The sequence below is a fragment of the Drosophila miranda genome, chromosome 4, assembly GCF_003369915.1.
Source record: "Drosophila miranda strain MSH22 chromosome 4, D.miranda_PacBio2.1, whole genome shotgun sequence".
NCBI classification, from domain to species: Eukaryota; Metazoa; Arthropoda; class Insecta; order Diptera; family Drosophilidae; genus Drosophila; species Drosophila miranda.
Window position 1 is genome coordinate 12,277,260 of NC_046677.1, and position 22,264 is coordinate 12,299,523.

General features: G+C 42.1%; 6 protein-coding genes, 1 long non-coding RNA gene and 3 other non-coding genes across 10 annotated transcripts; 4 read left to right on the forward strand and 6 right to left on the reverse strand.

Moving 5' to 3' along the window:
• Positions 1-1,432: 1,432 nt before the first annotated feature.
• LOC117189195 lies at positions 1,433-1,548 on the reverse strand. Its single transcript, XR_004473251.1, has one exon. It is a non-coding gene; the product is annotated as a U5 spliceosomal RNA (small nuclear RNA).
• Positions 1,549-1,924: 376 nt separating this feature from the next.
• On the forward strand, positions 1,925-2,547 carry LOC108161377. Its single transcript, XR_001775457.1, has 2 exons — positions 1,925-2,095; positions 2,161-2,547. It is a non-coding gene; the product is annotated as an uncharacterized LOC108161377 (long non-coding RNA).
• Positions 1,945-2,140, forward strand: LOC117189189. The gene has a single exon (XR_004473245.1). It is a non-coding gene; the product is annotated as a U2 spliceosomal RNA (small nuclear RNA).
• Positions 2,548-3,086: 539 nt separating the features above from the next.
• On the forward strand, positions 3,087-3,282 carry LOC117189187. Its single transcript, XR_004473243.1, has one exon. It is a non-coding gene; the product is annotated as a U2 spliceosomal RNA (small nuclear RNA).
• Positions 3,283-3,655: 373 nt separating this feature from the next.
• Positions 3,656-4,941, reverse strand: LOC108164214. The gene is made up of 4 exons (XM_017299847.2): positions 4,709-4,941; positions 4,270-4,650; positions 4,043-4,189; positions 3,656-3,897 (listed from the first exon to the last, which is right to left on the reverse strand). The coding sequence occupies exons 1-4, from the start codon at positions 4,788-4,790 to the stop codon at positions 3,746-3,748; spliced, it is 762 nt and encodes a 253-aa protein (XP_017155336.1). The 5' UTR covers positions 4,791-4,941; the 3' UTR covers positions 3,656-3,745.
• A 1,594-nt stretch (positions 4,942-6,535) lies between these two features.
• Positions 6,536-9,694, reverse strand: LOC108163853. The gene is made up of 4 exons (XM_017299367.2): positions 9,446-9,694; positions 7,093-7,473; positions 6,876-7,022; positions 6,536-6,811 (listed from the first exon to the last, which is right to left on the reverse strand). The coding sequence occupies exons 1-4, from the start codon at positions 9,552-9,554 to the stop codon at positions 6,657-6,659; spliced, it is 792 nt and encodes a 263-aa protein (XP_017154856.1). The 5' UTR covers positions 9,555-9,694; the 3' UTR covers positions 6,536-6,656.
• A 3,337-nt stretch (positions 9,695-13,031) lies between these two features.
• Positions 13,032-14,043, forward strand: LOC108163854 (protein Mabiki). The gene has a single exon (XM_017299368.2). The coding sequence runs from the start codon at positions 13,087-13,089 to the stop codon at positions 13,795-13,797; it is 711 nt and encodes a 236-aa protein (XP_017154857.1). The 5' UTR covers positions 13,032-13,086; the 3' UTR covers positions 13,798-14,043.
• A 914-nt stretch (positions 14,044-14,957) lies between these two features.
• Positions 14,958-16,056, reverse strand: LOC108163852 (proteasome subunit alpha type-1). The gene has a single exon (XM_033393412.1). The coding sequence runs from the start codon at positions 15,930-15,932 to the stop codon at positions 15,099-15,101; it is 834 nt and encodes a 277-aa protein (XP_033249303.1). The 5' UTR covers positions 15,933-16,056; the 3' UTR covers positions 14,958-15,098.
• A 211-nt stretch (positions 16,057-16,267) lies between these two features.
• On the reverse strand, positions 16,268-17,395 carry LOC108161146 (BTB/POZ domain-containing protein 9-like). The gene has a single exon (XM_017295368.1). The coding sequence runs from the start codon at positions 17,393-17,395 to the stop codon at positions 16,268-16,270; it is 1,128 nt and encodes a 375-aa protein (XP_017150857.1).
• A 1,698-nt stretch (positions 17,396-19,093) lies between these two features.
• LOC108161380 lies at positions 19,094-19,811 on the reverse strand. Its single transcript, XM_017295627.2, has one exon. The coding sequence runs from the start codon at positions 19,765-19,767 to the stop codon at positions 19,213-19,215; it is 555 nt and encodes a 184-aa protein (XP_017151116.1). The 5' UTR covers positions 19,768-19,811; the 3' UTR covers positions 19,094-19,212.
• Between the last annotated feature and the right edge of the window lie 2,453 nt (positions 19,812-22,264).

Genomic DNA, 22,264 nt, shown 5'->3' on the forward strand with positions numbered 1-22,264 from the left:
AGAGAACGATCGTGACTACAGTTGGGGAGTCACTGATCAGCCAGTTATGATCATGAGTAACGTAACAGGTAACCAAAATAACATACGATAATTATAATGATTTAATTGGAAATTTCATATAAAACCACCGAATACATAACACATACAGAAGTACATGTACGGGATAGTCCTGCTTTGATAACATTCCAACGAATTACTGATCGTTCAACCAAGTCGATTTGCCTTATTTAAGCCAAATTTACTGTAGGGTCAAAATAAATATAATAAATATATTTATCCCTTGAAATTGGAAAATCCACATATAAATTTCGAAATCGCATTAAAACATACATTCCCGTTTTATTGAAATGTTATTTAGTCCCTACGCAATAAAATAATTTAATTATACCCCAACAAAAATTGCTTCATTTAAATTTTTGAGTATAAAGTTGAATAAAGTTAACAATAATATTCGATTTCCTAAGTTATATTCTGTATGTGTCTTCAGCCGCATTCCCACACGAACCACATCAGCATCCATCTATCGATTGCACCCACAAATCTGTCAGAGGAACAATGAGGAAACTGTCAGGCCCGGTTGCCTCACAACTCTTTCCCATCCCTGTTTTCAGATCAAGCTGCAGGGCACGTCTGCAGTTTGAGAGGGACTGCGGGGTGTGAGGCCATACAGGGCATTGTCTGGCAACCTTTTCTACGAGTTACGGGGTGGGTGTTATTCATGAGAAATGTGGGTCAGTTATAAATCTTCGCAGGCATTTATACGTACTGCGTGTTGGGGAATAGGCCGCATAAAGTTATTCATGAACTTCAGAAATTTGGAAGTGGTGTTCAATTCGATGCTCAAGGCTGTCTGGGGACGTGATGAATTGCAAAATTTTCTATGCAAAGCCCGAGTTTTCGATGGCTAAGATCAGAACGTATTATTTCTCCAGAATATTGGGAACTCACTTCCTTTTGGCAATACATCCGTCTAACCACTCTTCGTACAGTCGCATCAAATGCCTAATTAAAATGTTGAATGTGCATATTTATTATGTCCAGCCAGTCGTGGGGCAGACGACAATCGCGTGTTTCTTTGTCGGGCGTTGGCGTTCCTTCCCCAATTGCTTTTAGTATGCGAGGCACAGAGCAGTCTCTATAAGCAATAAGAATAAATAATTGTTGGCAATAGAGTGGGCTGATTTATGGCATACTTAGCGCTGTTCACGGCTCGAACCTTACCCAAGTACAATTACATCACTTTATGCTAAGGCAAGTGTACAATAAAATGTACTTTTTATCTCACTATTGCCCCCCAGAGTCCGGTCTGGTTAGCCTCTATTTGTTTGTTTATGCCCATAACATGAAATTGCTAACAAACAACTAACAAAGTTGGCTGAAATCAAAAGCCCCATTCGATTTTTGCATGCATTCTTGATTGTCCCGGCAACCGAAGTCGCCAGGAACTACGAAAAAATTCAGTTTAGACTCATTAGAGTGCCCCTCTCCACGGAAATCTTTAGTAAAAGGCGAAAGATTTATTCGACAATTGAAGAGAAGCCAGAGTAATTTTTTCATAACAAACACACCCTACCTTGAATAATAGTCGCCAGAACTAGTTGGGAATTAAAGGAAATACTATGCAACACTTAAGGATACCTAAAGGACTTCGAATCGAAGTCTGTACATCGTCCTATAAAAGAAAAATAAAACTCCAGAATGAAACTCAAACTCGTATTGCTATCATATGCAGAATTTCTGTCTTCTATGCCAGACCATCCATTTTCGTATCACCCCTTAGTAATCCCTCTTCTTAGCTATAGCCCCCGTCTGAATGAAAAGTACCTCAAAGTAACCCCTAACACAAGATGCACATTCAGAGAGGGAGATGGTTTGTACGATATAATTCCCAACTGGTTCCGGCAGCACATTTATCCTCTGTCAGTGGTTTTGCTATGTCCAGTTATCGCTTCTCGGCCTTATGGCTAAGATCAAAGTGTAGTATCTGTTCTTATCAGCTTAACATCTGATAGTTTCTCCATTGGAGAACAACAAATGTTAAACTGATTTTTGGAATCAGACAGAGTGCTAGGGGCTTGCTCCACCTCTGTCGCGGGTTAGTCCGGTATTGCAGTACCGCCGGGATTTCGGCCCAACTAAATAATGAATTTCACAAATTAGTACAAGCAGGAAGAGTGGATGTACGACTCCATAAATGCTCCAAAAGAAAAAACATGGCACCTCATGGGAAGAAACAAACTTCTGAGGGTGCTTGTGAAGGATTTGGATTAGGTGGATAGCGTCGCACAATGGCAACAGGCAACAGGAAGTGACAACTATTGGTATATGAGCTGGAAAAATAATTAAATTAAGTATCTAAGTCCAGAATATTTTAAAAGCTTGGGGTGGACCTTCAGCAAGTTTGGAAATTTCTCCGCTTAAATATAAAATTGTCTTTTTTTGAAAGGAGCATATTGAAATTTATACTTTGACAATTTAATTATCATTCCTCATTCGATTTAAATTAGTATTTTGATTCTTACAAAATTGGTTAGCTATTTTTATATTTTGAAAGTAAAGATTTTTGGAACCAAAAAATCCAAAATCCGCAATTTTTCGTCGGCGCACCGCCTTACGATTCTGTAACATTTATAGAGGACACATCGATGAACGTTCCAAAAGACTGCAGAGCGCTGATTAAAGCAGTTAATAGTTTTTTGTAATATTCGTTCTCTATTAAAATTAATTCTGTAAAATAGTAATAGAAAAAAGGAAATGCAGTACTAGGGATAAACCAGCTTCTTGACTAAAATTTAAGAATGTTGTGAATGAGGTTGAACTGAAAGAGGAGATCTCACAGAGCGCTGTAAATATACTCTTCATAATAATATTAACTCAAATATATAAAAACTGGATGTTTTACAGGAAAATATTTAAGGCTAGAGAAGAAGCTGAAGAGAAAAATAGAAAGCAGTTACCTATTTCAGTTCGGTAAACGGATTTCTTGAAAGGAACATTTTCTTCGAAAATATTTTCTGTGTCCCTAAAATTCCCAAGTGGTTCTGGCTGGGCACCTGTGGCCTGGCGGCGGTTTTCCGTGTCCAGTTATCGCTTCTCGGCCTTATGGCTAAGATCAAAGTGTAGTATCTGTTCTTATCAGCTTAACATCTGATAGTTTCTCCATTGGAGAACAACAAATGTTAAACTGATTTTTGGAATCAGACGGAGTGCTAGGGGCTTGCTCCACCTCTGTCGCGGGTTGGCCCGGTATTGCAGTACTGCCGGGATCTCGGCCCAACTGATAAATACATTTCACACAGTAAAAAATTAGGTTACGACTAGCTTGAGTCTTGCTCAATTTCACTTTATTGCTCGCACTTGGCCCGTGACACTCGCCACATCCCATTGCCGACTTCAGGTCGGCCGACCTAGGCACCACAGCCTGCACTTAACCTATAAACGCGATTATCATTAGAGGTAGGTCACCCAGAGGGGCGCGATTTCGAAAAAATGTGAATGAATTTACGCACATACCCGGTTGGACGATGAGCTGGGGCATGAAATGGCCGATTAAAACTAGTTTTTTTTTATACTTCCATTATTCCAGCTGGCTGGGCTTGTAAAGGGCAAGCTCCAATGGCGCCTAGAATGAAATGGTCATTAAATTGTACAATAATTAGTATTTAACTGCACCTTGTGCAATATAATCATTTATTTATGCACTATAAAGCCATCATCACAAATTGTAAATCTATAACTAATTGAACTACTCCTTGATAAACTGATCGATGGGAACCAGTTCTAGAGCCTCGTTGAACATGCGCAGCATGAGGGGCTGCCAATACTGACGCGTCTCAGGCAGCATGATTCCATAGATATCGCGCCAATATTGATTGGCAACATTGAGAGCTATTTGATCTGCAAGTAGAGATTAAGAAAATCCGTTAAGCCATCGGGATCAATCAGACATTCGTCATAGATTCTATTGACCGGTAAAAGGTCATTCCAACTGTCTTATTCGCTGTAATGATATTTATTTTCCTATCACTGCGTGTACACTCACCCAGTTCTGGATCTGGGAAAATTCCATTGGCTTTTATGGTCAAATCTCCAATCTTTGGCTTTGTATCGATGCCGGTGAGGCGCAAGAACCGATGCCCGTCCTTCTCGTACAGCTCCCCTTCAGTTAACGTGGTCGTCTCCACATCCACTGGAAAAATCAAGTCAATTAGAAAGGCCCCAAGCCCAGCCCGAAACCCAAACCACACTCATGCGGATCAGCACACTCACTCAGCGTTACGTTGAATTCGCCTTTGGGCTTCAGCTGGAGCTGATTCACCTGCATGTCGGCCTTGTAGCTGCCCACAATGTTCATCTTGGGCATGTAGGTGACCAGGCGCAGCTTGACTTTGTCGCCATTGACCTTGATGCTCACTTGTTTGGCGGTGTTGGCCGCGAATCCGTAGATCTTGGCATTCCGGACGGTGATACGGCCGTTGACAGTCCCACTGGAGTACTGAAAGCTCGTGCGGTTGAGGTGGAAGGGCTCATAGGGCGGGATTTTAAGCTCGGGATTGCCGTCCTTCAGACGAGGCGTCACCGTATTGAATATCTCCTTGATGCAGTCCCCAAGCTTGTCCTCGTCCGTTGAGCATTTCGGCAAATCGTTCGCTGTGGAAAGCCGTTAGCGAGTAATGCAAAGTCTCGTGTCTTGGAAAATTGTACACACCCGAAAAGTATTTACTACTAGCAGCGGGAGCTGCATTGACTCCTACAGCCACCAGGCACAGCAGTCCAATAACGTATTGCATTTCGATGATCTGTTGATATATGTTGTAGATTTTGTGTATTTTGTATATCCGTTCTATGCCTGATCGGCTGTTCAAACTTGCAGCTAGAACGTTTGCGAACAACTGAATCTCTCAGACACCAAGTCGAGCTATTTTATTCTCAAAATTAGCACAACGCTGCACATTCCTAGTCAGAGACTATCGCCTGGAGACTGTAGACTAGAGCGCCGCTTAGCTCGTACTAAACTGAGTACATTTTACTTGTAAATCAGCAAAGCATTATCGGGCAGACAGTTAGACTTTGACTGATCGCAAAACCGGCTCCGTCCCCCTGATTTATAATGTCGTATTATTAAATGGTAAAATTATTGAAAATATAATAGCCTACGACAACGATGATTTGCGACAAATCATTTTAATAATTACCTATTCCAATCTATCACGGATGAATTATTTTGGCCATGCCCTGAGATAATTTTTTGATGACACTGTCGAAGGGCCTGGTCGAAGATTAAACCTGAAGAGAGCTTCAGTGCTTCAGTGAGTCATTTCCGTATAAATGTTCAATTAGATATGCACCATTCCACTGTGAACTGTACTTTTTGCTCGCCCCAGAAACGGAGATACTTACATGTGTCATACATATGTACATATATTCTATTAAGTTCTGACTTGTACGCGTATGAATTGTTACACTGTGCAACAGACTTCTGACTTACTGCCGCAATAGAGCTGGTTTTCTGAAATTTGGCTTCTGGCTTATTCTCGTGTAGTGCTTCAAGCTGTGTTCAAGTACTTATGTATAATATTTAATTATTGTATGCAGTGATCTTTTTGGTTAGTGTTTAGGTATAGCCGGGCTTACGTAAAATTAAATATAAATTAAATTTATATGCCAATTCTAGAGTCAGTCACGTAATTTCAAACGATTTGTTCAGTGTACCTAATCCCTAATTATTGTCGAGCAGATCTCGTTTAAAATTAATGCAAGTAAGCTATACCCTTTAATCGTGTTAGGGTACCCACATTTTAATCTTGTCTGTCCGTTCGTCTCGGAAATGTATAAGTGGATATCTAAATTAAGTTTGTTTTATATAATAATAATAATACAAATAAAATAAAAAGGAAATTGTGTTCTACAGTCGATGTGTTGGCCCCATTCACCACATTATCGAGGCTTGCTATAGAAATATTATCGACGATTATCAAGCAAACGGACATAATTAAATTCAAAGAGATGTACGTCCATTCGGAATTTTTACAATCAAAACTAGAGGCATGTGATAAAAGATTCAATGATAAATAACTCCAGCCAAACTGATTTGATGAGGACAAGCGTCGATACAATCAACCAAGGCCAGTCAGCGGCAGGTATAACCATCTTTCTATTGGGCAGCACAAGTTCCTGGGAAAGCTAATCACTTTCTATAAACGATAGCAACTGCGCTAACAATCATGGTAGTGTTTAGTGGTAGGTACCTACATTTCTTTCTTTTTTTATTATATCTATTCATATATCTATTATTCCCTCAATGTATTGTGTGTCCATGAAAATAGTGCTACGGGTTGTCATACCGTATTGACTGGAAACAGTTAGTCTTGCCTCGGAAAAGTCTCCCTATTTAAGTATAAACTAACTGTCTGTCTCCGTATGTACTTACATATATATATATATATATATTTATACATTGGTAGATCGATTAATATTTGAGATACTGATATATACTGATACTGTGCGCTGAGATTTGTTTCAAGTAAATCAAGTATTCGTGGGATTTGATACTCTTTATTGCGATAAAAAACTATCTTAACACCTTGAACTGAACATATAGAACCGAAGTGTTTAAATACTACTACAACAATGGGTAGCTAAGTCAAAGAATTCTCTCAATTCTTGGTCACCAGCATATCGAATGGTAGGGCAGCAAAGAAATCATTTGAGGACTTCAGAATCAGGGGCTGCCAGGTGGCCAGTGTCTCGGGCAGCATGGCCTGGTAGAGCTGCCGCCAGTACTGGTTTATAAAGTCCAAGATGACATCGTCTGCACACACACAAAAGATAGTTTTAGAGAGTGGTTTTAGTAATTAGGGCGCAATGGAGCTTACTCAGAGCCGGATCGGGCACCAGGCCGTTGGCGTAGAAGCGCAGGTCGCCCACTTTGGGCTCAGTCTCCAGTTTGGTCAAACGCAAGTAAGTGTGACCGTCCCGCTCGTACAGCTCCCCGGTGGGCCTCGCCCTCATGGTGACATCGGCTGCAGGTAAACGCAAAGATATAAATTATATAATGTTTAGCTGTGGGTAGGGAAGCTTTAATGGACTCACTGAGGGTGACGTTAAAGGTGCCCTTTGGGGTGAGCTTCAGGTCGTTGAGCTTGATGTCTGCTTTGTAGGCGCCCTCCACCAGCATTTGGGGGACGTGCGAGAGAATCTCCATCCGCACCTGTCCGTTCTTCAGACGGAAGTTGACCTTGTCCACAATGCCCTCGCTGAGGCCATGCACGACCACGTTCTTCATGGCAATGCGTCCCTGCAGCAGACCCGAGTTGTAGCTATAGGAACTTTTGCCCATCTCGAAAGGATCCAGCGGCGGAATGTTCAGCTCACTGATGCCGTACTTCATGCGAGGGGTAATCTGCTGGAGGCCCTGCTTGATGCACTCGTTGATATTGAGATCGCTCTCCCGACAGGTCGGTATATCGCCGGCTGTTGAATGCCAAACGAATCAGATTAGAACGAGATTAGGCGGACCCTGACATATTTAGCCACACATAAACGCTAGATATATCGTTTACGATCTATGCGCTTATGCTCAGAACGTGACATTTTCCAGTTGAGAATTTTCAGCTTCAGTTTGCGTAATCGTCGTTTTGCTGCTCACATAATTGTCAACGTCATGCGCAATTTATCTGCTGTTTGGCTTTTGTTTTTGCTTGTGTTCCGAACGAGAATTACTACGAGTACGTTCAATTAAAAGAGTTTCTACTGTACTGTCGAGCATTGGCTATACATCAGTTGTTCGCAACGCGCTTGTTTCGCCTCGACTCTGCTAGTAATTAAGACTTTTTGCATTGCGCTGCCGTGGACAAGGTCGTCCGTCGGAAGTGGCAATACCACACAAAAGACTTAAGCCACGAACTTGTCCGGCTCTGCCGAATAATCCAGCCAGTGGCAAAGTAAAGCCCCAACGAAACGATTCTATTTTTATATTTATGACAAAAAACCACTTGGTTAGCAAATGGCCAGCACGACAATTCAAAATTAATTAAATAGAATCTAAATCTGAATCAAACCAAAATAAACTTGAAATAAATGAACGTATAATGCTTTCCGAAAACTGCAAAACAAACCATTTCGTTTATCCCATTAATGCAAAAAATACTATGTACTATGTATTTCCCCTCTTCTAGGCATCAATTATTTTTTATAAGCTTCTCAGCCTTAAATGCCTCTGCTTTCACTTCCAGAATAGTAATCGTGATATTATATATTTGTTTGCTTGTAGACCCACTGAATGGCACTTTGCAAACCATTTACAGATTGCACAAACCTGGATTAATTATGGTAATCAATAAAAGTAAATAGAATCTTACTCTTTGTATACTAGTATTATAAGAATCTGTGTGCTTAGCTCGATAGAATTTGTCACATTTTGTTGCGATCCCACAACTACTTATTGTGCAACGCCATTGTTTTAAGGAAAAACTGTTTGAACTTTGACTCCTAAGTAGGCTGATTGCTTTGTTATAAAATTCACACAAGCGTTGCGTGCCTCACACGATTATTGCTATTAGGAGACGGCGATCTTTTCGCTTCTATTGAATTTCGATATTTATCTGCTAATACATACGACAGCTTTTAAGATAATATATCAGCGTCCCTACTGCCAATGGCGACAAATGGATTAAGTCTAACTTAGGATAAACACTTAACCCCAGGAAATCCTCTTACGATTTTTATTCAATTGCAGGGAGAGCTTCAGAGACTTTAGCCAGCCAAATAAAATTTCAATAAACAAAGTCTTAGGCAGAAAAACGAGATGGTTTTAGTTCACACTTTAAATCACTTTTTGAACTTGATCTTACATAGAATTCTTCATATAAAACTTCATATAAATGTCCCATCTTTCAAATACAAGGATCTTCCTTGTGAGCTTATTTATTCGTCTCAACTACCAACCCAGACTAATCCTTTGTTACTAGTATTTAGCCATATTTAGACCCATCATAATATCGAGAGTTGTTTCCTAACTACTGCATAAAGCATTTTCATTCTCAACATTTTACTGAATATTATTATCAAACACGTTTTCATGGTTTTGTTTGCTCAAATTATACGCAAAATTTGCACAAATCTGACCACACAAATATAAGAAGATGACTGAAACTGGAATTTGTGATATTTCTGACACCATTGGCCATAACCAGCTAAAGTTGATATTATTTTGTGTGGTTTTGTCAATGACACAAGCACTTGGAGCACAAAATCTAATATATCTGTTCTTAGCATCTGTGCACTGTACTGTGACTATTCGTTAAACTAAAAAGTACACGGCTAAAAGTTTCAGACTATATGTATATGGAAATAAATGGCACAAAAGAGGTGTTTTTCGCAAATCGAATATTTAGTGGGCAGGGCACAGTTTTTGTCACACTTTTATATTATTTTTAGCACTCACATAATTCTCGGACGGGCTTGAACTCAACGGGCGGCAGCTCTGGTTCGAAATCCTCTGCCAGGCTCACTCCGCACAGTGTAACCAAAACGAAATTCCACAATAGTTTCATAATCTTTGGTTGTTTTTATGGATATCTCTTGATGATGAGTTCCTAGTAGCTCTGTGACTTTTTCTTTCTTTCTTCGGTTTGGTTTACTTTCAGGGGAGGAAAAGGAACCTGGCCCATGCAAATGCGAATCGACGTCTGAGACTTTCGATCGGAGTGGGGCTTTTATTTATGGCCAGAAAGCAAATCAAATCAAATCCAATAAAAGCGAAATTGCAAAGACAAACGACAATGCAAACACAAACACTGAGGCTCGATAATAGCGAAATAATAGGGATTGGGGGAGTAGGCGACGGAGGGGGAAGTGGAGGCGGGATGCCTCTGTTCGCCGGCGAAACGAAAATAGTCACAGATTGGAACTAGGGATGGGACTGGATGGACTCACGAGGATAATTGACCAGCATGAAACATCAATATATATTGTGTATAATTTTAATTGAATTTAAGATTTAATTCTAGAATATAGAGAACATCGCCTTCTTGCAGCTCTGCTGTTGCACGAAGCTTGCACGAAATGGAGTTTTGCAGTGACTGCCCATCCATGCCCATCTCTACGAGTACGTGGAACTAATGACGATTCAGACGACAACATCGTCGTCGTTGTCGTTGACAGAGAGTCAGCAGCGAAATACAAACGACATTATTAAATCCCCACCCAGAGTCGTGAAGTTAAAGCCACCAATCACCCAACGACTTGACTCGATGCGATTCGACTCGCCTCGACTTGGCTCGACCCAAACCGACCCGATCCGACTACGACTACGACTACGACAACCCCCATCAGATCCAAATACTACCAACTAACGGCAATCGACTACCGGCAGCTGTCGGATGCGCTTCAAGCCGCTTTTGATGTTTCCTCGTCTTGCATGGTGTCCGACGTCTCCAGATCTTAGTCTCGGTGTCGCTGTGGCACTGGAATGGATTCGCTTCTGGGTAACGCAATTAAAACAAACACTCAATTAGTTTGCCCAGCACTCGGATCCATTCCACCTCCACTGTTTAGGGATTAGTCACTCCTCGATTGTAGGGGCAACTATACAAAGGTCTTTCTGGGATCACCGACAGATTTGCAGCGGTACAGAATCTCACATCTTGTTTGAGGAAACTATCCATTAATTTAGCAAGCTCTGCAATTACTTTGTAAATTTTATGGGTTGCATAGTTCTCATGAAAACGTACCCCTCTGGATAACTAATTTTCGAGTATCTTTCTGATTCCAAGTATCTATTTTACCATCACCAAATGGCGCTACACTAAACATTAATATTTTTAGGAATATATTTTAGGAATATTTGGAGGAATCTATCCATTAATTTAGCAAGCACTGCAATTACTTTGTAAATTTTATGGGTTACATTGTTCTCATGAAAACGTATTTATATTTAATGCCAAGTACACCCCATCATTAAATGGCGCTACACAACTGATAACATTTTTTTTTTAAATATCTGTAGTACACTAACTTTGTTGAAATTAATGCTTTTGGTGTGAAAAGATATAAAACTACTCTTAGATTATTTTTAAATCGAAATATGGTTTTTCAACGATCATTCTTATTGCAGTACTACGATTTGTATGATCTTTGGTAATCTTTTTTAAGCTTCGATGGTAGCTTCCGATAGCACCCAATTCGAACTTGCATACGAGTGCATAGTATATTCATATATTTTGAGAGCATTTGCATGCATAGTTGTGTACATATGTAATTACGGGTAGTTGCTCAAGATAAGAGGTTTCATAGATAAGGTTCTCGTCCATAATTCGAATTTTCAATTGCACATCAACTGCACTTGAATTTTCCCGTGAACATTGTATTTCCAAAGAGCGTCGAAGCTTCGGCACGTGCTTGAAGTGATAATTGACGTATGACACACACAAGCTCGTCATATCGAGAATCGTCATAATCCAGAATAAGTAGAAGCTTCTAAGTTTTTTGAAAAGTGTATAATTAAGTTAATACCATGAGTTTGGCAGCTGAATTGGGTTCAAAACAAGGTACACGGATTTTAAAAAGGGAGGAAATTGGTGTTCAAGCTAACTATTCACATATAATACAAAGGGCATTGGAGTAATTAACTTAATGGAACATGTTATATAGGGATTGGGGAAGAATTTTTGAATTTAGATTAAACTGGTTTAGATATAAATATATTTATTTGTATAAATATTCAAAGGTTTCATTGAATTCTCGGGGTGGCGGTTATTTATTAATCAGGTAAAGTCCCTAAACATTTCTAAATGCATACATATATGGAAAGATCTACCTAAAAATATTGAAATTATAATACGAAATTGTATTAATTGATTTGATTTTAATTTAAAGTAATTTAATTTAATACCATAAAATTATATATTGCTCAAATATAGTCTATTTTTTTATACAATTATCTACCTAGATTTATGTACTTCAAGAACTCTAATCAGTCCCCACCATGCTCATCGTAGTTTCAATTGCATATCTTATCTCAGTCTGCGCTCATTCTCTGAAAATTCCTAGAGCGCGCCATTTCCCAGGTCGATCTATTCGCTGACCTACCACACGAGAGACACCCAACCCCAAGTCCCAATCTCAAATCTTATCAACTCTCGTCTGCCTTTTGCAACCCAAGTAAAAGTCATTCCAAGGCAAACCTCCGAGACCTCATCTTATCGGCATCTATTGCAAGAGACTCAAGACTGACAGGGGCATTACGGTTTCCCAGAACTGAAACTTTTCAAATAACTGAGGCACAACACACAGCAGTTCTACACATACATACATTCATACATAAGAGTAGTACATATCTTATCAATGGCGACGAAGACAAAAGAAGATAGACAAATGAGGCCGCAAAATGCATTTGGGCAAAAACCAAATCGAAAAATTGAAAAATTGAACAAGAATACTCGTAACACAATCGGCTTTGACAGAAGCTGCGACAATGGATAATGGACAAGCCCGGAATAACCAGCAAAAGAGGAACAAACACGAATTGAATGAACATCGGACATCGCATTGTATAGTACATCGGACAAACAATAGGCGCGCATTTGGCCACCTACGGCGGAGGCAGGCGACAGGCTACAGTGGACGATGGACGATGGATTCCATTTGTCCAGCAAATTTGTCCAGCCGTCCAAACATCTGACAGAATGCTGACAAGAACAAACATGCACAGAGACCTAGCCCCAGCGCAGCGGGTGTCGTCTCGCTCTGCACTGGTACTGGTAGGTAAAATAGGTTGTGCGAAAGGGATGGGACGCGTGCATATGCAGCGGGATCGTACGCGTGCATATGCGTGCGCAGGCGCAGGCGCAGGCGCAGAGGCCGGGCGCAGGCAAATCAACTGATTTTACGATCTTGTTTGTGTTTTGCAAAAAAAACATTTCTACTCGATTTTGTGTAAACAGAGCCATAAACTGCTTGGCTTGGCGGATTACAGCGGGCGGCACTAGTGATAAGCGCATACACGCGGGTGCATATAAGACAAGTAGAGCGGCAACGGGTCATCAGTCAATCAAGTGACATAGAGATCAGAACATCATCGGCAGAATGCAGTCCACGGAGAGCAACAATCAAATCTACCGCCACAAGAAGTTCGATTTTGGGCGATCGGCAGACAAAGCCGATCTTCTCCTAAAGGAAGAGCTCATCTCCCGCACTGGAACGCCCTACAGCAGTCGCAGTCGCAGCACTTACGATGAGTGGGAGGAGGACAGCACCAGCCTCTGTTCCAGTGAGTATGGAAGCACCTTTCTCCCGCTGGCCAAGCGCCGACGTCTGGACTCATCAACCACCGCAGCGGCATCGACTTCCTCATCCGCTTCATCCTCGCACTCTCTGACCTCGATCAGCGCGGCCGCTCTGCAAAACATATGCAAGTATCACGGAAACATGGTGCGGAAGTTTCCCAAAAAGGAGCGCACGCCCAAGGATCAGGAGCGTCGTAACAAGAACACCATCGCCTGCCGCATGAGCCGACGCGTAAAGAAGCTCGAGCACCTGGCCATCGAGGAGCAGTACAACGAGTTCTCCAGCCAGCACCTGAAGATAGCCGAGCAGAGCATGCGAGCCTGTGTCTATCTGAATCACCTCCAGCAGCTGGTCAGGCAGGAGGCGAAGGAAGCGAAAAGCCCAGCCGCGCCTAAGCCTCAGAATAGTCCCATGCCCGCGAAGAACTTCAGCATCGAATATCTGATCGGAGCCATGCAGCGGGAGCAGTGCAGCTATCCTGAGAGCACTTCCTCCCTAATCACTGTGTGATTATATTATTTGATTTTAGCATTAGTTTAAGGTTGTTTTAAGTGTTATTTTGTAAGTTTCTTCAAGAAATGAATACGTGTGAAATTAATGGTTTAGTTTTATAGTTTTATATATAATTTAATATGAGTAGAGCCCATATAATAATAGATTTGGCTTGAATTATCCCTTTGATTCAACGCGAAAAAAATGTATTTTTCTTTACTTGTAGAAACATTTCTTTAAGAAATACAAATTAAAGCCATGAAACTTTGTTTTTTTTTAGAAGTTCTTGCTATTGTTTTAAATCTCATTCGAATGAAATACTTATATGTCATCAGGTAGAACCGTAATCTATTCATATCGATCCGTGGCATAAATCTTTCTCTCGTCAAGGAGATCGAAAAATAAAGGATGCGAGGCAAAGAAGTGATTCGTTTCTCTCACGCTATCATGCCTGACTTCTATATATATATTCCGAACTGGAATCGGGCGGCCATGGTACTTTAAGTTAATGCCATCGTCGTTCAGCTTCAACTCGAGCAGCTTTGGGAGTATTACCATAAGCTTCCTCGAACTATTTTTAAGTGAAAGAAGCAGCATTGTCTATCGAAAACTGTTCCGGTGGGCCACCTGACTTAGGTCTACATTAAACTCGCGCATGCGTCGGTTCTCCCCGTGGAAGCCAGTATCATCTCACTGGGCCCAAAAGACCGCTCCCGTCACGATCAAGATTTCGGGTTGATCTTCCAAATTCTTTTGCACATACCTCGAGCTTAGCTTTAGTTGGGGGAAAAAAGCCCCGACGTAGCCTATCTGTTTAAACTCGTACTCAGCTGGTCTTGTTGCTCTGCTCGGGCTCGTGTTGGTTCATTGCTTCATGCACTTCATCCATGTGATATCCCCACACCATTAGGTGCCGATCCAAAAGCTGCAGAACCAAAGGATACCGATCAGAATAATAACAAAAGTGTAACCAGCAATTATGAAAAGAGCCTTTCCCGTCAACATCCATCACTCACCTCTCATTGTGGCGGGGAGAAGGTACTATTATTATGATTTCTTAAATATATAAGTAAGTTGCAGTTACGTCTAAGCGTCTTGTCTAACATACACTGATCTCAAGTGGAAGAATTATTGGAACTATGGAATTGTGTAATACAAGTGAATGGATGGCGATTTTTTCAACCCATTTCATGTTTATACCAACAACTTAAATACATACGACACATATGTATGTTTTAAATGTCTTACAATTGTGTAACGCTCATATAATTTTAATAACTAATCAACGAAACAGGTACTAATTTTCAATGTTGTCGAATTTACATGTTCTCTGTGGATGCAATGGTGTCAGCATCCTCGCCATCGGTCGGGGCACTTGGGCCCTGGCCCAAGAGATCGTCATCGCTTTGAGGTGCCTCGTCAGCTACCTCTTCTGGGTTGTCTATGGCCTTAGCCATTTCGAGGTACTTATGATTCTCTTCGTCGCCCAAGGCCTTGAATGGTAGATTGGCGCCCACGATGGCGACATTTACTGCGAGGGAGGGATTCTCCTCGTAGCCCAGCGAGCCGCGAATGGCCTTAATACCGTGGCAAATTAAGTCGTCCATCGAGCAGTTCTCGAAGCTGTCGATGTGACGCTCCAGGTAGGTGCGAGCGCTCTGCGAACGCGAACCGATCGCCATGGCCTTGCACTTGAGGACAACCGCTGAGGGCATCACTTGGTAAAGGTGCGATCCAGCGTCGTCGTAGCCCGCGACCAAAATTCCCACACCATACGGCCGGCGATCGTAGCGCTGGGTGGTCGCTTGCATCTTGTTGCCCAGATTGGTTACCAGCCGGTTCACTGGTATGATTCCGGAGTACGAATGCCGATAGGACAAGCACTCGGTCCTCATATACTGACAGATCAATCGGGCATCAGCAGTCAGACCAGAAATTGATATGCCCATGTGCATATCCACTGGCATAATCTTCGGCTGCATCGTTTCCGTCTCAGATGCGCGGCACAGTGCAATGAGCACCGCGTAGTCCTTACTCTTAAGTCCGACGGTGGCCGCTCCCTGCTTGACCGCCTCCATGGCATACTCCACCTGGAAGAGGCGTCCCTGTGGGCTCCACACCGTCGTATCGTTGTCGTACTGATTGCGAAACATCTTCTAAGAAGAGTTCTTTGCTTCCAAATTATTCATACAAAAATATAGTCTAGCTAGAAATGGAGTTGGGGTAATACGTTTAGAAATGTCGAGACCGTTAGACAATGATAAAAACCGGACTACTACATCATACATATCGATCTGAAAAGGCATTCAAAAGTTATGTTACTGAAGCATATCTTATCAAGTATAAAAGAATATCCGTAGCCGAAGGTCACCAGTGCTACTACAGATCTAGGTTATGTGTACTTATACTATTAGATATATTTATTTGAGTGAAACGGAAAAGCACATTTAAAGGACAAGGGGTCAGACCTCAGCAGACTGACACACGCTTACGGGTCGCCGCTGTTTCCGGCTGTCAGCATCTTAACACATTTCCAAATTGGGCGTCCACTCCCTGAGCCAATGAACCGAATGTAGTAAACGGGACGCGCCGTGAAGTTTATAAAATGTTCTGTTAAGACGTTGAAGCGTAAATTTAACACAATAGTAGCTGTTATGTTAGTTCCCACCCGCTCCCAGTGGGTCTTATCGCAGGAGACATCCACGTGGCAGCAGACTGGAGGTTTAAGCGTACACTTAATTTGGTTAACTCGAAACATCTTGCCCAAGTCCCAAACATTGCTGCGAAGTATACGTTCCGGTCTAACACTTGACCCCTGCTCCATAAATACATAACGGTAGGGAACATTCTCTGCAAGATTGGTGTCGAATGTTTTTCCCGGCTCGAAGAGGCCGGAGGGACCTACCGCATTCGTCAATTGTTCGGCACTCAAGAGTGGGAGACGTACGCACGGGACCAACGACTTGATGTCCACATCCGGATTTTGGCGACTCCATTTCCATACAAACTGGAATAATTCATCTTCAAGGGCATAAAAGGTGTCTCGTGGCAACACTTCCCCAAGCAATTCCTTCGAGAGCATTTGGAAGGAGTCGTGCTTTAAGAGCTTGGACGCTTCGCGGTCCATGAACTTGAAGCAATTCTCGGCCAGATCAGAAAGTCCATATAGGCGCGCTGTCTCCAGGATCCTGCACACATTGTCGACGGCCATATTCTGTTTCAGCTGATCGGATAGGACCGGCTCGACTTCCAGCAAACAATAAAGATTGGCCACACCGAGCACACTGAATATGGAATCCAGGTCCAGTGTGGAAACTGGCAGAGTGCCCGAGTAAAGGTAGCCCAGGATTACCTTGAATGCCTCCAACGGCACCTCTAGCAGCCGAATTTCGGGTTCCGTTGACTCGCACATGCTTCCGTAGAGCAGGCCACGAAAGTAGTCACTGCGCGCGGCCAGAATCAAGCGGTGGGCGGGTATGCGCTGATCCTCCACAAGGAACCACACGTCCGAGTACAGCTCGTTCATGCAGAGGCGGCCCATGTCCCCCAAGAAGCGCTCGCCCAATACGTTGACGTCGGTGCAGTGTTTCTTAGCGTTGCTTCCGTGGCTGTTCATTTTGGTCGCCCTCTATTTTGTATTTTCCGGAAATCTTAATGAGAGAGATCTGAATGTGTGTTCCCGAACACAGCTTGCTCCCTGACATAAAATACAAAGTGATTTCTCCCAATGATTATAGTTTTTGGCAACTAAGTGTTCACCACATTTATTTTGGAAACATAATCATTAAAGATATTTAACTCCATTACAATTTTATCCTTTAAGAATGTCAACAATTTTTAGCTTCCGATGATCGTGGTTTGTTATTAATATGGAAAGTTAACAATTACATTTAATATATATATGTATACCTTTGTGTATACAGAAATAAGAAGACGCTTTCACTCCGTCCAACAGTTACCCAGTCAACCCGCAGTCAACTCTACTTGCATAATGCTTAACCAAGTAGAAAATCAACAGTCTATAAGGAAGTCACCCTGATCAGAGGCAGAAAATATTTTTCGAGACATGGACGACGAAGGTGCAGCCAACTGTGTCACAGTCTGCACAAGAAAACTTTGCTTAACTTGAGTATTCATGCTCTAGGGGGAAGTCCCCGCTGTCCCAGTGTTTGGCCCGCCGTAATTAACTCTTTTGGCCATTGCGCAATCATAGCGAGCGCAGCGCAGTTAATTGCTCTTAATTTTCATTGTGGGCCATTTGATAATACTCGAGAGCGCGACTTCCTATGCTTCAGGTGACGGCGGAAAATCCAAGTGCAGAAAATTTCCGTCGCGGCCATGGCAACCCAATAAACCACTTTGCACTTGTACCATGCCAACAAACCTCAGGTTTCAGTTAATTGCCAACATTTTGCTGGGGCTTGGTTTTCTCTTCAATTTCAGTATTCGGCTCGCTCTTTTGGCTCTCCGGCTATGGCTTTGGCTATGGCCTGCCTAACATTGAAAATTGCATCTGCACCTCGAGTATTGCGGTTGCAAATCTTTGTCTCGCATCTCAGTTGAACTTGAAGCTTTGCTCGCAGCCGGAGACTCCACAAACTGTTAGCATATCTCGAACCCCTCGTATCCCAGCATGCCCTCTGTCAATATTTGTGGCCCATTGCATCAGGCGGCTCAAGCCGAATGCCGAATGCCGAAAGCTCGTTTCAGCCAAAATGTTGTTGTTCTTTGTGGTTTCTCGAACCTTGGAAAACCCCCATGAGCATATTGTGAAACTGAGCTCGACTTAGCTCGCTGAACTTTGTCGGGTAATTACTTGAAATTAATTGTTCTCAAGAAATATCTATCCAAGTGTGACTAAAGACAGTTATAATATACATTCCAAAACTAATTTTTAGCTAAATGTTCTCTTTAGCGAGGAACTTTACCTAATCGGACTTTACTTAGCCGTTTTGCAATGACAAACAACAGCTTGAATACGATAAAGATCTATCGTACAAATCTATCTTAAGCTGGAAAAACATTCTGTTACGAATATTATATTATACCTTAAATAGATGTAGGACCAACACTTTCTTCAGCTGGTGGTTTTAAGTATAAAGATTCTTTAACTTGTCTCTGGCCATCTGATAGCTTGGCAATGAAGACAGTCTGTTGACTTTATAAGCAATTATTTAGAGTAAAACTGTGACCACTTTCTAGGTCCTACCATCACATACATTTGACAGAGTTTTAATCAGTGCTACGACTATTTTGCTGACCTTTTCCACGCCCCTTAAACTTTACAGCACTGCTGTCCATAACACCGAAAAAGTATAATTTCTTAAAGATTTTTTTATTCAATAAAAAAACAAGGGCTATCACATTAAGGGTCTAAATCACATTATGGTCCATAGTCAATACAGATCTCTCCTCTTGACCTCGCCGCCCATATCAGTGCTGTGCTCCAAAGACGAGCATTTGCTGGGAGAGGGCCATCTGCTGGAGGAACTGCTGTTGCTGCCGTGGCAGCAGGTTGTTCGGGGCGGCCACTCCTCGCTGGAAAACGGCTTGCAGTAACAGCTGACGGTAGTAGAGATTCACTCGAACCTGCTGCTCCAGCTTGGCCATATGTTCGAGGTACTGCGCCTGTGCCTGCTCGGCCCGGCGACTGAGGAGACTGGCCAGGAGACTGCGATCTCGACGCTGGTGCTCCTGGGGGCTGCGCTGGCGGGGCGTCTCAGCGAGTGTCGACCTGCAAGTGGGGCCCAAGGCGGGAGCAGCGGACTCTGGTGGACAGGCTATGGGTGGGTATGCCTCACTGTTCTGCTCGTTGTTCTTGTCCAGCCAGGGGCGGAAGAGTGCCTTGGTTTGGCGACGCTTGGCGGCTGGCTTCCCCTGGTACATCAGACTATCCGTGTTCAAGTCCAGGCCTTGGTCTATCTCCAGCTTGCGCTTGGCGGAAAACTTCTTGTGGGTGTAGCTGGAGGTCGTCGTAGAATTATCCATTTCGGTGGATGATGCTGCTGCTCGCTTGCTGTTTGCTGAGTGAATGGTTGACTCCCTGTCCTTATGTCCTGCTTTTATACACGGAACAGGTAAAAAGGGATGCGATAACATTTGATTTTGGGTCTGTCAACAAAGGGATTAGCGCATCTCTATTAGGTAATCGTTGTGTGTGGATCAGGGTATCTTTTTTATGACCTGTTCTCGCTAATTGTCGCCTCGGCCTTGCCTAATTATTCCTTTTTTAGGATTACCATCCACCGACCGACCAAATGTTGTCACCGGAACAGGAAAGTTTTCGACAAGCGTTATGCACACATACACAGCGATATTTTTATTGGGCTACTTGACGCCATTTGCCGTGTGTGGTCCTCCGGCCTGTCTGCCTGCCTTTCTGCTTCAGGTCTGACATCTCCACCGCACTTTGTCTTAATTCTGTGAAAATCCCTGTGGGCCTATACTCACATTTTCTTGGGGTTGACAATTCCAAAAGGATCGACCGCATTTAGGAAATGCCATAAGGTAAGCCACCCTCATGTTTTCTTGAGATCCAGGATATGATTTATGATCAAACGGATCTATCTATAGTTTTCCACTAACATCACTACAGGTAAAGCGCTTCCATTCCATCCCATTTCAGATCGATTAGTAAGTTGATTTGGTTAAGCTATGAAAAAATACATACATACACACATACCCTCGCGACACAGTTCTTTGTACTTTATACCCGATACTCAAAATGTGTAAAGGGGTATATTAGATTTGTTGTGAAAATGGATGGGTGTAATGTCCAGAAGGAAGCCTTTCCGACCCCATAAAGTTTATATATTCTTGATCAGCACCAATAGCCAAGTCGATAGAGCCAGGTCTGTCTGTCCGTTTTTCCGTCTGTCCTTTCCTATGAACGCCTAGTGCTCAGAGACTATAGGAGCTAGAGCAACCAAATTTGGTATCCACACTCCTGTGATATCGAACCTGCAAAAGTGTACTTCAAAATTTCGCCCCACCCTCTTCCGCACCCACAAAGGACGAAAATCTGTGGCATCCACAGATCTCAGAGATTATTAAGACTGGATCAACCAAATGTGGTATGATCACGCCTGTTAAATCTTACTGTGATGAGTGTATTTCAAACTTTCGGCCCCACAAAGGACGAACATCTGTGGCAGCCACAAAATAAAAACACACAATCATAGAGAATGGCCATATCTACCAGATGGCCGAATCTGGAACAAATCAATATTCAGTGGCTACACAGTGCCTGACGAAAATTTCTGAATGATTTTCTGTCTCCCTCGCACGCACTCTTTGTCGTGTCGTTTTATTAACGCGCTGTCTGGCGGAGGAGAGCCATACTGACTAAGTATCGGGTATAAATTAAGAGTTGCGGCCGTAGCAGCAACTCGCCACGTTCCCCCTCGTTTATTTCAGATATTGAGCTTACAGTCGATCTTTTCATTAAATACATTATGTATATGAGATCTGATCCTGGTGGTTCCGGCTCTTAGATACTGTACATGTACTTAAGGCAGATCGGCGATCGGCTTATGCAAAGTTTCATATTCCAAACTGTTTATTCTGATCACGGATAAATGCATTCTTCACTCCTTAAAAACATCTGATAAATATCATACCCATACAAGCAATTAAATATGGCCTCATCATTCTTTATTTGCATACCTTCCAAAATATTCCTATGAATATTCATTCTAAAAAGTATTTCATTGCAGCAATATATTAGCCCCTATGAGATTCAGTGATGTAACCATATATGTACATTGTACATACATATGAGTATATCTAAGTACGAGTATACGGACACCAATATGCGAAACAAACAACTTACATCACACTCATATTTTATGACCAGATTTTATCGCCGACTAAAAACTAGCTAACTAACTAACTACCGTTGAAAGTTCACAGCCCTATAGCTGAGTATCTTTTAACTTTCTTCGACCTTTATTTTGCTGACATATTTACATATGAACTCATATAGTACAGCACACAATCCGCAATTTTGAAAATGTTGGGGCCACCATTTGGTGTAGCGATACTTGACGTCTGGATAATTGTTACAACCCTTATAATTATTACGACATCGGATTATAATTACAGCTAGTATGCCCCGTAGAAGTGGGCGGGGCTGTGTTTCAAGGCACAGACCACAGAACGAGATTTTTCAAACACGCACGAAGAAAGATTACTAGCGCCCAATTTGAAATCTATTATTAATAAATAATATTGCCGTACAGAACATTTTTGTTTATATCCTGACATTCGGAATACTAATTTGTTGTTATACAAATACAAATAGTAAAGAAAATGCGCACATTGGAAAGCCCATGGGATAGGTTCACCCCGATTTGCGAAACTTACGTGTACACACAATAAAAGTACACATATGTATATGGTAAATACTATTTATTTATTATTGTATTAAGTATTATTCAAATATTGTTCTTACCTACGATGACCCCATATTCTGTTCGACCTAGGG

Bases quoted from the DNA above. Each gene is read 5' to 3' on its own strand.
- LOC108164214 (XM_017299847.2), bottom strand. From the start codon at position 4,790: ATGCAATACGTTATTGGACTGCTGTGCCTGGTGGCTGTAGGAGTCAAT. The intron at 4,651-4,708 runs GTGTGTACAATT...GGCTTTCCACAG, and splicing joins TAGTAGTAAATACTTTTCGG to CGAACGATTTGCCGAAATGC. The intron at 3,898-4,042 runs GTGAGTGTACAC...CTCTACTTGCAG, and splicing joins TTTCCCAGATCCAGAACTGG to ATCAAATAGCTCTCAATGTT.
- LOC108163853 (XM_017299367.2), bottom strand. From the start codon at position 9,554: ATGAAACTATTGTGGAATTTCGTTTTGGTTACACTGTGCGGAGTGAGC. The intron at 7,474-9,445 runs GTGAGTGCTAAA...GGCATTCAACAG, and splicing joins CAAGCCCGTCCGAGAATTAT to CCGGCGATATACCGACCTGT. The intron at 7,023-7,092 runs GTGAGTCCATTA...GTTTACCTGCAG, and splicing joins CACCTTTAACGTCACCCTCA to CCGATGTCACCATGAGGGCG.
- LOC108163854 (XM_017299368.2), top strand. From the start codon at position 13,087: ATGCAGTCCACGGAGAGCAACAATCAAATCTACCGCCACAAGAAGTTC.
- LOC108163852 (XM_033393412.1), bottom strand. From the start codon at position 15,932: ATGTTTCGCAATCAGTACGACAACGATACGACGGTGTGGAGCCCACAG.
- LOC108161146 (XM_017295368.1), bottom strand. From the start codon at position 17,395: ATGAACAGCCACGGAAGCAACGCTAAGAAACACTGCACCGACGTCAAC.
- LOC108161380 (XM_017295627.2), bottom strand. From the start codon at position 19,767: ATGGATAATTCTACGACGACCTCCAGCTACACCCACAAGAAGTTTTCC.